Source organism: Astyanax mexicanus, chromosome 20 (assembly GCF_023375975.1).
Source record: "Astyanax mexicanus isolate ESR-SI-001 chromosome 20, AstMex3_surface, whole genome shotgun sequence".
Classification (NCBI taxonomy): Eukaryota; Metazoa; Chordata; class Actinopteri; order Characiformes; family Acestrorhamphidae; genus Astyanax; species Astyanax mexicanus.
The window spans coordinates 22375558-22393762 of record NC_064427.1 but is presented as its reverse complement, the minus strand read 5'-3'; the positions used below and the strand labels follow the sequence as shown (position 1 = coordinate 22393762).

The 18205-nt window shown below is 42.0% G+C and overlaps 1 protein-coding gene across 1 annotated transcript in view; it reads right to left on the bottom strand.

Moving 5' to 3' along the window:
- Positions 1 to 18205, bottom strand: part of ggt5b (gamma-glutamyltransferase 5b) — a 33787-nt gene that overhangs the window by 4340 nt on the left and 11242 nt on the right. The window contains exons 3-8 of the mRNA XM_049468383.1: positions 16971 to 17066; positions 11982 to 12177; positions 11255 to 11418; positions 10797 to 10943; positions 8932 to 9062; positions 179 to 360 (exon numbers count right to left, since the gene is read on the bottom strand). Of these exons, the coding sequence (XP_049324340.1) occupies positions 179 to 360; positions 8932 to 9062; positions 10797 to 10943; positions 11255 to 11418; positions 11982 to 12177; positions 16971 to 17066 (916 nt within the window). The remainder of the gene's footprint in view (positions 1 to 178; positions 361 to 8931; positions 9063 to 10796; positions 10944 to 11254; positions 11419 to 11981; positions 12178 to 16970; positions 17067 to 18205) is intronic.

Sequence of the window (18205 nt, the reverse complement as noted above, 5' to 3'; positions counted from 1 at the left end):
GTACAGGTGTGTGAAGGTCATATGACCTCACATGTGTTTTATGACAGTATGTGGGAGTGCAGGTGCATATACATGTGTGTGTAGAGGTGTGTAGAGCTGTGTGTACAGGTGTGTGTACAGGTTTGTGTAGAGGTGTGTACAGGTGTGTGTGTTTGCAGGTGGTCTGACTGTAACCCACATGTGGTTGATGGTGCTGGTGACGGACACGGCTGAACCGTCGGCTGCCAGGACGGAGACGTGGGTGGTCCCGAAGCGGTCGGTGGAGGGCGTGATGTTGTAGAAGGAGGCAGGGTGGGTGGAGCTATCGCTGATCTTCGCTCTGACTTCATCAGCAAAACTTGGGTCCGTCAGGTGCTCCACCTGAGACAGGAAATGACCAACAGGAAGTGAGAACACACTGAGGTTTATAATGAAACCCCCAGTGAGAGGACAGAGATAACCGCAGACTGTGAGTAATCTCAGACACTGTAAGACGTGCAAATGCACACACACAGCTTGTCTAGTCCCTGTAGTAGAGAAGTAGTGCCAATAGATTAGGACCCCTTTGTAGTGTGAGATAATTAAACATGAGTCTGTTGCCTTAATGTCTAATACTGGGGTTTATACACCTCTATAACTCTATAGCAAACCCCAGTATTGGAGAGTTTGAAGACCTGAAAGTCTGAACCAGGTTTCATGTGTTTGTTGCATTGTATTATGTTCTTTATTTAGACGGTTAGTTAAGTTTCACACTTTACAACATTCTGTCATCATCATCTACTAATGATAAGTATAGAGGTTTGATCTTGGTGAGACCGCGAGGATAGTGCTTTTTCCTTACGCTGATATTCTCTAAACCAAAGTTACTGTTTCCACTGTCCAATGTCCATGTAATTGAAATAAATCCACTCCACAAGGTGTTGAAATGATAATCGAAGTTTATTGTTCTTCTTAAAGCTTACAAAACGTAAATGAACTAACTGAAGTATCCTATAATGAAAATAAAAAGGTTTAAAGTTTCTGGGAGTTGAAGAGCAACAGCAGGTAAGAAGACTGTTCGCTTCCACGGTTCCTTGCGATCTGAAAATGAAACTAAAAAGCGCAAGCCTAAGGATGCCGGCTCGTCAGTTCTTAAAGAGACAGTACACATTTTTAATCCAAATCCAAGTAACCTTAAAAACATGAATTATTATTCTTTTAACTATCCTATATAAAATTAATCATTTTAATCAATAAATATATCTATCTATGAAATTAGACATTTAAAGTAAATTATTATTTATCTTTTAAAGCGATTTTAAGCATTTTTTATTTATTTAAACTTAAAGTCCACTTTGGCCGCTACATACCCGGCCCCTAATTGCTTTCTATTTTAGAAACAATTACAAAAAAAAAAGTAATATACTTAACGGTCCTTTTTATTCTGCTTCTTGAAGCAGGCAGAGTTTGGTGATCGGCCGCTCAAGTACGTTCGTCTTCGTCTTCACTCGAACCTTGCGGACGATTCCATGCTCATCCACCACGATCTTCACGATTCTGCCCATCAGCCATGATCCTCGGGGGGCTGACTCGTCGACGATCAAGACTACGTCTCCCTGGCTGAAGTTACGCGCTGGATGGTTCCATTTCTGTCTTTTCTGGAGTTGAGGCAGGTATTCTCTGGTCCAGCGTTTCCAGAAAAGATCGCTCATGTACTGGACTTGCCTCCATCTTTTGCGTGCGTAAGTATCATCCTCGTCGAAGACGCCCGGTGGTAGGTTGGGTTTAGTTTTGAGCAAGAGTAAGTGTTGTGGGGTAAGAGCTTCTAGATCATTAATGTCATTAGAAGGCGTAGTGATAGGCCTACTATTCAAAATGGCTTCACATTCGCAGAAGAACGTTTGAAGACCTTCCTCGTCCAAGCTTTGTTCTCTCAACGTAGCATTCATGATTTTCCTGATTGAACGAATCATTCTTTCCCACACTCCTCCGTGGTGGGATCCGGATGGTGGATCGAACAACCACTTGATATCATGTTGAAGCAGGCTTTTCTCGATCTGTGCAGCATTCCACTCCTTTATTGCCTTCTTCAGCTCATGGTCGGCACCAACGAAGTTGGTCCCGTTGTCGGATCTCATTTCCTTCACCTGACCCCTTCTTGCGATGAAGCGACGTAGAGCTTGAATAAAGGAGTCGGTCTCCAATGATGCTGCCATTTCTATGTGGACTGCACGACATGCAAGGCAGGTGAATATCACCCCGTATCTTTTGACAGACATTCTTCCCCGCTTGACGATGAATGGCCCGAACAGATCCACGCCAGTTCTGGTGAAGGGTGGTTCATTTGGTAGAACTCGGTTTCTTGGTAAGTCTGCCATCATTTGTGTACCTGATGCACCATGTTGTCTTCGACAGGTAGTACACCGAGACAGCATTCTTCGGATTGATGAGGGAGCATCGATGATCCAGTACCTTTGGCGTACGTGTGACAAGACATGATTACGTCCACTGTGCCCTAGGCACTCATGTGCATCCTGAAGAATCAAGTCCGCCACGTGATGGTTCTTGGGAATGATCATTGGATGCTTGGCTTCAGCTGGCATGGATGCTCGGCTGAGCCTCCCTCCAATGCGAAGGATTCCCTCCTCAAGTTGTGGATTGAGTCTTAAGATTCGACTATTCTTCTTGACAGAGTCCTTCCTCCGGAGTGCCGATATCTCCTCTTGGAAGCTATTGTTTTGGCAATGGCTAATAATGGTAATCTCCGCTTTTTGCAAGTCCTCCACAGTCAGGTAAGTATGTTTGACACTCTTTTTGTAGCTCAACATCTCCTTGTTCAACTGTTGTCCATCACTGCACAATCCTTTCAACTCTTTTCTCTTCCTAGACAGGTTCACCAGGATTTGCTTGAGGCGTGTCAACCACGCTACAGCCTTCTTGAGCCGTATCCATGAAGAGAAGTAGTGGATTAGTTGTTGCATGGCATCAGTGCTTTCTACTGTGGTAGCATTAACCAGTACGCCTTTCTTCACCTCAGGGTCCTCAGCTGTGAGCTCTTCTTGGTGTTCGAGGTTAACTGGCCACTCCCCTTCTGGTTTGCTAAGGAAGTTGGGACCAGCAATCCAGACCTCATTCTTCATGAAGGCCCTCACACTTTGACCCCTTGAGGCGCAATCGGCAGGATTCAAGTGAGTATTCACGTAGCCCCATTGATGCATGTTTGATGCTTGCAGGATTATGGCGATCCTGTTTGCCACAAAAGTCTTAAACCTAATGTTCTCATTGGCTATGTACTTGAGTACTGCAGTACTATCCGTCCAAAACTTGGATTCTGTCAGTGGCAACTGAAGCTCCTTCTTCAGCATGACATCCACCTTCACAGCTAAGGCAGCTGCCGTCAGCTCCAACCGCGGGATGGTAGTTGGTTTCAGAGGTGCGACCCTCGCCTTCCCCAAGACGAATGAACAGTGTACTTGGTTACTGCTATTCTTCTGGACTAAGTATGTGACAGTACCGTAGCCTGTTTCACAGGCATCACAAAAGTGATGCAATTGAGCTTGCACAGCTTTGCCGAATTCAGGTGGCTTGAAGCATCGAGTCACTCCGAAGTCAGTGAGCTGTAGAAGTTCTTCAGTCCACTTAGTCCATTGTTGTGCGAGGTGTTCTGGCACGGTGTCATCCCAGCCTGTTCTTTGTCTACACAATTCTTACAGGATGTTTCTTGCAGGTAGTATAACTGGTGACAACATTCCGAGCGGATCGTAGACTGCGCTCATTTTCGACAGGATTCCTCTCCTGGTGAGAGGCTTCTGCTCCATGTTAACTTGAAACTTGAATTGATCTGACCGGATGCACCACTGAACTCCCAAGGCTCTCTTGATGGCGAGGGAGTCCTGGTCGAGATCTAAATCTTTGACTTCCGTCGCTCGGTCTTCAAGCGGAATGGTTAACAGCACATTTTGACTGTTAGTCGTCCATTTTGTGAGTGTAAAGCCTCCTGTTTGACAGATGGCCGTCAAGTCGTGGAGTAGCTTGATGGCTTCCTGTTCTGAGTTGACTGATTTTAAACAATCGTCAACATAAAAATTGTTCAACACTGTCTCCACAGCTGTTGCATCGAATGTATTCCTGTTGTCCTCGGCACACCTTCTCAGCGCATAGCTTGCGCAGCTGGGTGAGGAGGTGGCTCCGAACAAGTGTACCTCCATTCTGTATTCATGCAGCTCTTTCGATATGTCCCCGTCAGGCCACCATAAAAACCTGAGAAGATCTGCGTCTTCAGGTGGGACCTTGACCTGGTGGAACATGGACTCCACATCGGCCATGACTGCAATTAGCTCCTGACGAAATCGGGTTAAGACACCAACCAGGCTGCTGGTCATGTCAGGGCCTTGCAGAAGCTGCTCATTGAGTGTGGTTCCCTGATACGAAGCACCACAGTCGAATACCACTCGAAGTTTGTGCTTCTTGGGGTGGTAGACAGCATGATGTGGAATAAACCACACCTTTCCATCACTCCGATTCAGTTCTTCTTCTGGAACTTTAACAGAGTATCCCTGGCTGATCACCTGGTTCATGAAGCTGACGTATTCCTCTCGGAATGTCTGGCTTTTTTGTAGCTTCTTTTTCATGTTGAGCGCTCGTTGCTCTGTCATTGCTCTATTGTTGGGCATTTTCACGTCTTTGTTCTTCAACGGCAAACCGATAGAGTAGTGACCATTGATCAACTTCGTGGATGTGGTGACTCTGTCCATAAACAGTTGATCCTCCCTCGACATCTCAAGCTGCTCTCCTCGAGCATTCTCGGGAAAATCATATTTGAACTGTTGTGTCCACAATTCTTCAAGTCGAGCCACCGATATCCGGTTCATTTGGATCTGTGGGTGTCCATCCTTAGACCAGCTTCTGATGTTTTCACGCAACGGCCCGTTCACGGTCCACCCCAAGACTGTACGAACTGCATACGGACCGTTTTTCACGCTGCGGATAACCTCTTCTGGCTCCAAAGCCTTCGCGACGTCAGTCCCAATCAGAAGATCGATATCCGCCTTGATCGATGGAATCCTTACACCCCGTAAGTGTGGCCACTTATCCACATCTTCCTGGGTTGGAATGTTCTCCTGACTAGCAGGTATGGCCCTTTGTGTGAATACACCATTAAGCTCGACAAAGTCTTCACCTTCCAGACTGCTGACTTCTAAGTCTGGTAGCAATGTGCATGAGACGGCTTTTTGGTCTCCCATCGTGGTAAGTAGGATGTTAATATTTGTTCCTTGCAGGTTAAGGTTGTTAGCTAGCCTGTTAGTGCAAAAGGAGGCGTTGCTGCCTGGATCCAGGAACGCATAGCAAGTTAGCACCTTGTCACCTTTTTTTGCCTTCACTCTCACTGGAACAATGGCGAGGACAGTTCCTGTACCCCCGGCCCCAGTCTGAGAGCAAGTTTCCCCAGCATCCACGAATCCACTGATCACAGCTTGTTCTTCCAGTGAAGACTCCTCCTTTTGTTCCTTCCGTGAAGTGTTTTCTTTCATTAAGTCTTTGGGTTTCTGCTTTATGTGTAACAGCGTAGGGTGTTTAGCTGAACACATCTCACAGCTTTTCTTTTCTTCACAGGCACTGCTCATGTGTCCTCTTGTAAGACAACTGAAGCAGAGTCCCTTGCTTTTAAGGAATTCCAATTTTTCTTTGTGCAATTTTTTCTGAAGTTTCCTGCACTGTTCCATTGTATGATCACTCTGACAAAAGATGCAGGGTTTCACGAAAGCCATGTTCATGTTTGGCTTCTTCTCTTTAGCTGTCTTGTCAGCACTATCAACATTATACACTGCTTTCTGCTCTTTAGCTTCAGTGGCTAACGCTGTGATGTTTTTCTTGACAGCTGTCTTTTCAGGTTGTCGCCTGCTGTGACCTGAGATTTCGCCAAACACAGGGTGTGCAGCCATTTCAGCCTGTTTGGTAACGAATGACACCACGTCTTCAAACTTGGTTCGCCGATCTTTTTTCTGGATGTCAATGGCGACACTCCTGAATTTCTCCCTCAGCCGGTATGGGAGCTTGGAGATGACTGTGCGCATGTTCGCTGCATTCTCCATCTCATCCAAGTACTCTAAGTTTGACATTGCGTTGTTACAGGTGGTCAGAAAAAGAGCATATGCTTCAAGTGCTTTAGCGTCCTCTGACTTGATAGTAGGCCAATTTAGAGCCTTGTCAAGGTATGCCATTGAGATCTTATATTTGTCACCAAAGCGCTCCTTTAATAATTTCTTAGCTTCAGGATAGCCCTGATCTGGGTCCATGTGAAAACAACTGCGCACTAAGTCATTAGGCTGACCGCTTGTGTGCTGTTCCAAATAGTAAAGCCGATCTTTGCTGTTTTCAGTTTTGCTCTCTATGCGATGCTCGAAAGCTCTCATGAAGAGACGGTATTCCATTGGATCTCCTTTAAACGTTGGAATGTTTGGTGATGGCAATGTAGATAGCTTTTGTTGCTTTATTAAGCTCTCAGTTATTTCATTTTGGCGTTGCATGACAGAAACTAGGTTATCTGCATTTGCTGAATTGCCCTTTGGAGTGTGATGCACTTGTCTTGTTACAGGCGCTGGTCGTGCAACAGGCGCTGGATTGCTAGCTATTCCACTATGGCTGTGCTGCGATGCATTACTAGCCCCACTGCTCCTATTGTAGCTGCCATGATGTCTCTGAATAGCTATCAGTGACTCTTCTCTACTGCCTTTAGAGCCTCGTGACACATATGAACCTTCTTCATATTTCTTTAGCACAGCTAATCTTGCCTCCTTTTCATCAAGCTCTGCTTGTAACTCAAATTCTTCTTTTGCAGCTTTGAGCTGTAGCTCCTGTTCCTTAAGCTTGAACTCCTGCTCCTCCAGAGCTCTTTTTTGTTTCAATTTATCTGTCTTGCTTAGCAAAGTAGCTTGCTCCAATTCAACTTTCATGCGTTCAGCACGAGCTGCTGATATAACAGAAGCAGAGGAGACAGACCTAGCTTTTTTACTCCTTCTGGATGTAGCTGAAGCACTATCTTCAGGATTTACTTCGCTGTTCACTTTTTTAGACTCTTCTATGCGAAGCATTGCATCCTTTATCCATGAATTAACTTCTTGCACAAAATTACTGTGCTCATCATATCTTGGCTGAAACCAATCACTTTGATCTACCTTCATGTTCTCTAAACATCCAAGCTGACTGTACAGATCTGTAACAGCAGCATTTATTTTACTGAAATCTTCTATCAGCTCTCCATACTTATTCAACAATTCCTGCGTTATAATTTCCACGTTTGCATCATCATCCATTAAAGCAAGCATTTCGTTTCTTTTCTCAGTCAATTTGCCTAGCTTGGCTCTCCTGGAGTTGAATTTTGTTTGCAAGTTATGTTCCAGAGACACTTGTGTTGATTTAACCAAACGTTTTTTTCCCGGAGGGCTTACCGTCTTTTCCTCCTCGTTTGCCATGATTGTTTTTTTTTTTTTTTTTTTTTTTTCCCGATTCCACTTGCGACAGTCACGTAGCAGTCACGAGCCACTTGTCCACTCACCGGTCACCACTGCAGCGCGTGATCATGCTGCCTCAGAAGTCCCTCGGCTAATCTCTCACTAAATCTTCTTTCCACTTTCAGCAAACCCCTCCAACGTTGTAATCCTCCTTTGATCTTGGTGAGACCGCGAGGATAGTGCTTTTTCCTTACGCTGATATTCTCTAAACCAAAGTTACTGTTTCCACTGTCCAATGTCCATGTAATTTAAATAAATCCACTCCACAAGGTGTTGAAATGATAATCGAAGTTTATTGTTCTTCTTAAAGCTTACAAAACGTAAATGAACTAACTGAAGTATCCTATAATGAAAATAAAAAGGTTTAAAGTTTCTGGGAGTTGAAGAGCAACAGCAGGTAAGAAGACTGTTCGCTTCCACGGTTCCTTGCGATCTGAAAATGAAACTAAAAAGCGCAAGCCTAAGGATGCCGGCTCGTCAGTTCTTACAGAGACAGTACACATTTTTAATCCAAATCCAAGTAACCTTAAAAACATGAATTATCATTCTTTTAACTATCCTATATAAAATTAATCATTTTAATCAATAAATATATCTATCTATGAAATTAGACATTTAAAGTAAATTATTATTTATCTTTTAAAGTGATTTTAAGCATTTTTTATTTATTTAAACTTAAAGTCCACTTTGGCCGCTACAATAAGGTTTGTACAAAGGGGTTGTGCCGAATTCGACCCCCTGCCGGAATGCGTCTCTATACTTCGAGAGAATGTTTGTCTCGCAGCAGAATGAGTGTAACAAATTCCCTTCTGAATCATTTTATTGGTGTTTATAAACAAGGGTTAATCTACAGTTACAGTAGATACAGAATCACAAGCACTGTAATCTGTTTTACCCAACTGCTGCGTGACACTGCTGCACATCACCCACGGGAGACAGATTTCAGCACAACACCTCTTTTTCTTCTTCTTCTTCTTGTTTAATTGTTTAATGAGTGATGATAGCCTGACTCTATAAACTTCTGTCAGAACCATTCAGTAAAGAATTTTTACACTGTAAACCAACCAGATCATGAATCAGCTGATCTGGCCTAGTCAGAACAAATTCTGGTCGTTTGGTCGGGACTGTTATATTGGTTTGGACTAAACAAGGTAGGTAGGAAAGCATGTGTTGAATAGATCCAGATGGAGGCTGGTGGGGTTGTTGGGGAACTATCGCTTGAACTGCTTGAACAATCAGAGTTCTGATTACACTGGGCCAATTCTGGTCCTGAGAGACAGAGACAGAATGGCAGAGAGTTCTGTCCGTCTCCTGAGAGACCCATCAGCATGGAAACCAGAACCTGAAGAGAGAGCGGCGGAACGTCCCTTGTCCCTTTCAATAAGCTCTAAAGCTAAACTGTCTGAATAGAGACAGCAGCAGAGCTGCAGAGGAATACTAAACCACGCATTCACTCGCTTACGTTCAGGCGGTGGAACTTCGGGTCCTTTATGTTCCTCTTTTGTCCGTTGGCGAACTTGGCCGCCTCTATGTAGCGGTGGAGGGTCAGCGCTGCCTGGTCACCCTGCAGAGACGCTGGCGACAGACCAAAGCCTGGAAACCCAACAAACAACCCACAAAAGCAGGAGTGACTTCAGAAACAGCCTTCAATCAAACTCAGTTTAACTGCAGAACATTTGGTTCATGAGTTTAACAACAAACTAAGCACTGTTAAACACAAGAAACAGACAGGATCTCAACGTGGACGCAGGAGAACGGCGCCGGGTTATTTAAGGTCATAATAAGAAAAACACAAATAAACACAGAAAAACAGAAAAAAAAATGTAAACGGAAACTGTCTTAAAACATAAACACACAGCACTGTTCAAACATCAAGCACCCGTAAATATCAGGAAAAGCTTGTTATCAGAGCAGGAAGTGTTTATTTATTACTCAATAAAGCTTCTTCTGTTACACTTTACAATAAAGGTCACTGTTAACAGAGCTTACATCATGACTTTCATATGATTTAAAGCTTCTTAACAATCATTTATCTCTTACAAACCGGTTCCTGTGGCACTGCTCTAAAGCACCTTTATATATATAATTTCTTATAAATTATTACTGATGTGATTGGGTGATTCGGTCTTGTTTGCAGCTTTGTGGTCTGATGTACAGTTTTAAAAGTTTGATGACGCAAATAAACTAATAACATCCAACTAACCATAGGGAGTACTACTAGCAACAACTGTGGACACCACTGCAACACCCTAGCAACCACTAAGCAACACCCTAGCAACCACACAGTATACCACAGCAACCACCAGAGATACTATAACAACTATCTAGTGACACCCCAGCAACCTTCTGAAACAAAGCAGGAGCCATTTAGCAATGCCAATATAACCACACAAAATAACGTAGCAGCCACTAAGCAATACTATAGCAACCGCACAAAAGTGGAAACTTCTAGAAGGTTGGCAAGAGTTCTGCATTTACAGGAAACACATTTTACTTGATCAGTTTCAGCCTAGTTAGAGGCAGAACGCCAACTGATTTTTCAAAATGAAACAGACAGAAACACAGAAACCAGCCAAACAAAACACAAAGTAGAAACAGGACAGAAATCAGTCCTTTAGTTCACAATCCTGTGAACTAAAAATATATTTTTCAAGCAGACAGCGTCCATCAAACACTCTATGAACATTACTTATGAAGTTGTGAGTCTTTAAATCTCTGATGTTATTATTAATAAATCAGTCATAACATTACGACCACCTGCCTAATATACTGTAGGTGTAATGGATTGGTTTAGGCAAGGATCAGACAGCAGGCAGGTACAACACACAACTCTGGTAAAAATTAAGAGACCACTTCAGTTTCTGTATCACTTTCTCTGATTTAGCTATTTATAGGTATATGTTTGAGTAAAATGAACATTGTTGTTTTATTCTATAAACTATGGACAACATTTCTCCCAAATTTCAAATAAAAATATTGTCATTTAAAGCATTTATTTGCAGAAAATGAGAAATGGGTAAAATAACAAAAAGATGCAGAGCTGAAAATTCAAGCAGTTCAGTTTGGTTTGATGGCTTTTGATCATCCATCTTCCTCTTGAATATATTCCAGAAGTTTTCAATTTGGTAAAATCAAAGAAACTCACCCATTTTTAAGTGGTCTCTTATTTTTTTCCAGAGCTGCAGGCACATCCATAATCAGGTCCATAAACACACAAAATCAAACCAAACAATCATTGTTTACAACAGGTGCAGGGCGGAGCCTGGCCATAGCACACTGGCCTGTGCATTAGCAGTCCCCCCTGAAACCAGCAGAAGGTGCACCTACCGTGCATGATGTTGAGGATAAAGCTGATTAAAGCGCCTCCTGCTGGTAGAGGAGGGATGTACATCTGGTATTCTCCGAGCGAGACACGCTGCGCATCGTCCACCCGAACCTCGAACGAACTCAAATCCTCTAACGTTAGAGATCCACCTGAGAAACACCAACAGCAGAGACGTGTTTCCATCATAATCCATAGAACAAATCATCAAGTGTCCGTCCCAAATCCATAGTAATTTGAGTATGTAGTATGTATTATAGATAACAGTGTGTATATGCAGTTAAGTAAACTCACTATACTCACTGTATTAACCTGCCAAATCTGCACTATTACTATTAGTATGTAGCCTACAGCTTATAGTATTAGTGTGTGGTACATAATTTGATCATTTGGCTGCAGCCCATATTTTCTTTGATGAATTAATGAATTAGCACACACACAAACCCCCACATACACTCTGTACCTGTTGCTTGGACATCATGGACCAGGTCCTGGGCGATCTGGCCTGTGTAAAAGGCACCGGGCCCGTCCTTGGCGAGGGTCTCCAGGGTGTTGGCTAGTATGGGGTAGCGCAGTGTGTCTCCAGTTTTGAGGACTGAGGTCTTATCAGGGTGGCAGAAGAGTTCACTGCAGCACAGAGACACTAACATCAGCCCACAGCACCCCACAGTGTCCCACAATGTCCTCCTGTCCTAACACTTCTGTCCAAACACATCAGGCTCAAATCTTCAGTCCTAGGGGAGACTATGGTAAGGAAGTGTGTAGTAAAAAAGTGTGTGGGTGAGGGAGTGTGTGGTGAAGGTGTGTATAGTGAGGGAGTGTGGGTGAGGGAGTTTGTGGTGAAGTATTGTGTGACGAGGGAGTGTGTGGTGAAGGAGTGTGTGGTAAGGGAGTATGTGGTGACGGAGTGTGTGGTAAGGGACTTTGTGGTGAGGTATTGTGTAATGAGGAAGTGTGTGATGAGGTGTGATGAAGAGTGTGTAAGGTAAGAGAGTGTGTGGTGAAGGTGTGTGTGGTAAGGGAGTGTGTGGGTAAGAAAATGTGTGGTAAGGGATTGTGTGGTTAGGGAGTGTGTAGTGAATGTGTGTGTGGTGAGGGAGTGTGTAATAAGGAAGTGTGTGGTGAGGGAGTGTGTGGTGAGGGAGTGTGTGGTAAAGGTGTGTGTGGTAAGGGAATGTGCGGTACTGTACCATAGTGAGCTCTTTAACACCACTGGATTGATCATTGGGTGCTGCAGGAAGCGGCCGAGGTACTCCGGCAGTGGGAATCCCTCTCTGGCCAGTTTAATACTGGGTTCCAGCAGCCGGGCCCACGGCAGCTTCCCGTACAGCTCATGAGCCCGAGCATAACCTCGTAACTCCCCCGGAACACCGATCCAATCTGGACCTGCAGGAAAACAAACAGAACCATAAACAGTCAGATCAGAACCAAACTAACCAATCAGGCTCCTCGTGCTTCTGCACTGAAAACTCAATGAAGGCAGTCTGAGACACTGAGCTTGGTCTGAGAGAAAGAGTGACTTCACCTTGGGAAGAAGTGTAACCACATCTTTATATACCATCAATACTGGCATTTTTTTTTATTTATGAAAATCTATCTTTATTTAAATGATACAATATTGATTCATACACTGTAAAACCCGATAAGTTGACTTAACTCAAAACTTTTGTTGTAACTGATTACCTAATAAATTTTAAGTTCATGTAATATAATTTTTAAGTACAGTGAACTTAACAGATACAAATACATATATATTTAAAATTAATATTTTCCTGAACTTGTATTTAGTCTTTTCTTTCTGGTTTCATTCAACTATTTTTTAAATATTCATAGAAAAGTAGATGAAAGAAAACAGTAAATAATTAAAAGAACTGAGAGCACAGTGAGAACACAGAGTTACTGCAGCTCATTAAATGATGCTTGTTCTACAGCCAACAACACAAAGACCAAGCATTTATTCATAATAGGTGATCTACAAGTTTACCTAAACCTAGCCTGGGAGGAATCACTACACACTGAAGGTGAGTGCCAGAAACTGGGAGACACATGCAGTATGCAAATAGATTGTGACAGAAACCAATGGAAGAGAGGCTGCCAAACAGACTAAACTCAGTTATTATAAGTTGGTTCAACTCAAAGATCTCAGTTTGAATGTATAATATGTGCCCACAAATGTCAACTCAAAATAGTTGAGTAATGTTTAGAAGTTTATTTGAGTTCAAACTACTTCTGGGTTTACAGTGTATAAGCTCAATATCGATCTTATAATTAGCCTGTTTTAGCCTTTTTTTCATGTGTGTAAACGGTAGCCATCTGCATAGTTGAGACCAGCAGCTCCAAAACATGATGAAGCTAAGCTAATGTTAGCTACTAGTTTATTTTTCTCACTCAGTGGTAATATAGCCTGTTAGGTTAATCGGTAAATTTATGATTCCTCCCTCATATTTAGCATTTTCCTGAGTTTTCTGTTCCACTTTAAAAGTGGCAGCTTTAGCTTTGGCTCCTAAATGTGCTGTAGTTTTAGAAAAGCTAAGCTAAAGTTAAGTAAAATAAAATAAAATAAATACAAACATTTTTTGTAATAAATTTAGAACCTTTTTCAGGGTCTTTTCTGAGACTAAAGTTGTGTGTAAGTGTCCCAGCAGAGTATATATTTATATTTACATCACATTTACGCTGTTGTTGTGTTATAAACACATTAAATAATTATAATAAAACATTCATATAACTCTAATCTTGTTTTTTTATGTCATCACTAATAATGTTTAATAATTGTATGTTAGAGGTGTTACTTGATATCTGAACTAAACCTGTAACAGAAATATTTAAAAATGAATTGATATTAAATCAGAAATCGAATCAAATTGGTTCTGTAACTTAGTGATTCCCCCTGATTTAAACTATGGGTTTGAACTATGGGCGTTCCTGTGGGAAAACTGAGGGTGTTAAAACACAAACAGAACTTATCCTTAAACACACGGGAGATAAATCTCTCAGAGGACTAGGATCTATAGCTCAGAATACACACAACAAAGTACACTTTAAATTTATGATATTTTCATCTAAATCGGTGTAATGTTCCCTCTTGTGAAGGTGACGTCATCAACATCGCAAATATAATTTTAAAATTCTCCACACATTTTATCACCAGTACCCTCTTATTCAACAGCCTTTATAATAATGTGTTTCTTCCTCCTTCAGCTCTTCTGATGGAGTTTTTGGGTTTCTGAGGTTCTGATTCTCTGTCTGATACCACATATAGGAAACCCCTTCCAATTTCTTCAATGGATAACTTATATAACGGGATGTAAAGGGAGAAATATGCCTCACCTGTTTCAAATCAACTTATTATTTATTATTTGTTTTTATTTCATTATTAGTCCTAAATCTCCTCTGTGCTGGCTGTGTTCAGAATGTTTTTTGTGTCTAAAATGCAGGAAAGGATGTTATTAATGAACAAAAAATGTTGAGCAGAGTGTTGTTTTGGGGGGTAAATTGTCACTTTAAACAGTTCAAGGCTGCTCTGACATGTAGATGTGAGATGTTGTTAGGGTAGATACAGGATGTTCGGCTGTGGGAGAAACTTGTTTTGAAAGTTCCTCAAGGCCGGCCAGACTATTAGATGCAGCAGACAGCAGATAAGTGTATTTGAGGAAAAGGAAGCGGGAAGTCTGGGAACTAACTGATGTTGTTTTGACCATTCAGCAAAACGTAGACCTCTATGCACTTTAGAACATCTTCACCAGTACAGCTAGCAGCTGTACATGCCCATGCAACAACACCTCCACCATGTTTAACAGGTAATGCTGCATTGCTTCAGATCATAAACCTGTCAGTTCTTCTCTAAACACAGCTTAATTTTAGTTCCATCTTTCGCTGTATATCTAATGGGCAGTGTCGTGAAAAAGTATTTCCCCCCTACAAATTTATTTTGTTTGTTATAATTACATTTTTACGGTGGCCGAGAAAGCCCAGCGCAGTGCAAATTGAAAAGCGCTGCAAAAGCACAAAACACATCCATCAAAATTACAACACAGGCGCAGCAAATAGAAAAACGCGCTGCAAATAGAAAAACGCGCTGCAAATAGAACCACAACACAACGGAAGTGAGTCACAACACAACGGAATTTTCCCGGGGGACCTTAAAAGATGCTGTACCAGCTGTATACAAAGGACAATAAGTGGCAAACAAGCTTCTGAAAAGTAAGTTATGTTTATTACCTGTGATTACCACGGTTGTGTGCATATTATTAAAAGTTCTGCTTCACAAAACGCCTTGTTTGACACTTATTGTCCTTTGTACACATAGTGAAGTCCGAGACGTTACTGAAGACCCCCGGGAAAATTCCGTTGTGTTGTGACTCACTTCCGTTGTGTTGTGGTTCTATTTGCAGCGCGTTTTTCTATTTGCAGCGCGTTTTTCTATTTGCAGCGCGTTTTTCTAGCTGCTGCGCCTGTGTTGTAATTTTGATGGATGTGTTTTGTGCTTTTGCAGCGCTTTTCAATTTGCACTGGGTTGGGCTTTCTCGTCCACCGTACATTTTACAGATTATCAAACAAACTTTAATATCAGACAAAGATAACCTGAGTAAATACACAAAGCACTTTTTGGTTACTGTAAAACATGTAAAATCAAGAAATCAATTAAATAGAACCTTTCTGATGACATGAAGCAGCTAAAAGATCACAAAAACCACACACAATGCTGCGATCGGAAGAAATTCAAAAAAAGATAGGAAAACGTTATTGACATCTATTAGTCTGGAAAAGATTACAAAGTCCTGTCTAAGACTTTGGGACTTTAGTGAATTACAGTGAGAGCTATTATTCACAAATGGAGAAACATGGAACACTGGTGAATCTTCCCAGGAGTGACCGACTGAGTGAAATTACACCAAATGGGCATGGACAACTCATCCAGGAGGTCACAGAAAAACCCAGAACACCATGACTACTTTGCTGACAACTTTCTGTAAATGAATTCTGCTTTCTACCAGAAAGTCCTGAAGGAGAATGACCGTCAATCTGTTTGTGACCTCAAGCTCAGGCGTACTTGGGTTCTGCAGCAGAATCATGATCCCAAGCTCACCAGGAAGTTCACATCTGAATGCCTCAAAAAAACTACATGAAAGTTTTGAAGTGGCTTCATCGAAGTCTGATTGAGATTCTGTGAATGATCTTAAACAGAACGTTTATGATTGAAACCCCTCCATAGTTTCTGATTTTAAAAAAATCTGTAAAGAGGAGTGGACCAAAATTCCTCCACAGAAAGGTGAAAGACTCGTTGACGGTTATCACCAACAAGGTGAAAGAGTGGCACAATCAAGTTATTAGATTTAGCTGGAAATACTTTTACACAGCTCTGTATATGGATGCAGTGAGTGATAGTGAGTGTGTGTGGAAATGGTCTAATTTCAGAACAATGGTCTATTGAGTTTATAAATAAACAGTGGTGGTTCCGGGTCTGTGAGTCGGGCCGAGTTGAAGGTTCTGGACCTGTGCCAGGTTTCACAATCTGGGCCAGTCAGTTTACAGAGCTCCACATTTCCTCCTGAGGGTCGGACAGACCGGCACGTTCACGCTCAGACCCGGATCAGGTGTCGGAAAGACCCAGAGAGACGGGTAGAACAGGTTCTGCAGGGGATTCGCTCTGTTTACGTTATCTTCTTCGGAAACGCTCTGATAACACCTCTGTGAGTTCACAACGTTATAAACCCCCCTATTTCAGACTCATTACCCCCCATCAGTCTCATCAGATCAAATCCTCCTCAAACATCTCTCTATCTTATAAAACTGTTTCGTTACGGCCTATTTAATAGCCCTCTGATAACTCACTGTCTAGATAGGGGGAAAAAACATTACACAATCTCACAGATTCATAGTGGATACTGAATAACTCACAGTGAATAATTCACACTCCGCACTGGAAAACTCCAATATTAAGTAACACAATAAATAAATAATAATGTATAGTGAACACTAAATACCTCATAACTGATAATACATCATTTATAGTATAAACTAAATAATTCATACTGGATACCTAATCATTTATAGCATTTATAGATACTTCAGTAAACCCTTCAGTAGATATTTAATAATTAATAGTGTTTAGTGAATAATTCATGGCGGATACTGAAAGGCTGGTAGTGGATACTCAGAGCTGGTTCTGGTCGGACCTATGATGAGCTTGGTCTCGGAGGGGCAGCGCTGCAGCAGGTCCGATTTGAAGCTTTTGGGAACCGTCTCTCTGGAGCTGATCACTTTCACTTTCCCTGTAGATCAAAGAGAAAGAGAACATCATACAAGTCAGTCCAGAACCACAACACAGAACCAGAACACCAGAACACTCAACACCACAATCAGAACACTCAACACCAGAACACTCAACGCCAGAATCAGAACACTCAACACCACAATCAGAACACTTAACACCAGAACACTCAACACCACAATCAGAACACTCAACACCAGAACACTCAACACCAGAATCAGAACACTCAACATCAGAACACTCAATGCCAGAATCAGAACACTCAACACCACATTCAGAACACTCAACACCAGAATCAGAACATTCAAAATCAGAATCAGAACACTCAACACCAGAACACTCAACACCAGAATCAGAACACTCAACACCAGAATCAGAACACTCAACACCAGAATCAGAACACTCAAAATCAGAATAAGAACATTCAACACCAGAATCAGAACACTCAATACCAAAATCAGAACATTCATCACCAGAATGAGAACACTCAACACAAGAATCAGAACACTCAAAACCAGAATCAGAACACTCAACACCAGAACACAGAATCAGAACACTCAAAAACAGAATCAGAACACTCAACACCACAATCAGAACACTCAACACCACAATCAGAACACTCAACACCACAATCAGAACACTCAACACCAGAACACTCAACACCAGAATCAGAACACTCAACATCAGAACACTCAATGCCAGAATCAGAACACTCAACACCACAATCAGAACACTCAACACCAGAATTAGAACATTCAGAATCAGAACATTCAACACCAGAACACTCAACACCAGAATCAGAACACTCAACACCAGAATCAGAACACTCAACACCAGAATCAGAACGCTCAACACCAGAATCAGAACACTCAACACCAGAATCAGAACACTCAAAATCAGAATCAGAACATTCAACACCAGAATCAGAACACTCAATGCCAGAATCAGAACACTCAACACCACAATCAGAACACTCAACACCAGAATTAGAACATTCAGAATCAGAACACTCAACACCAGAACACTCAACACCAGAATCAGAACACTCAACACCAGAATCAGAACACTCAACACCAGAATCAGAACACTCAACACCAGAATCAGAACACTCAAAATCAGAATCAGAACATTCAACACCAG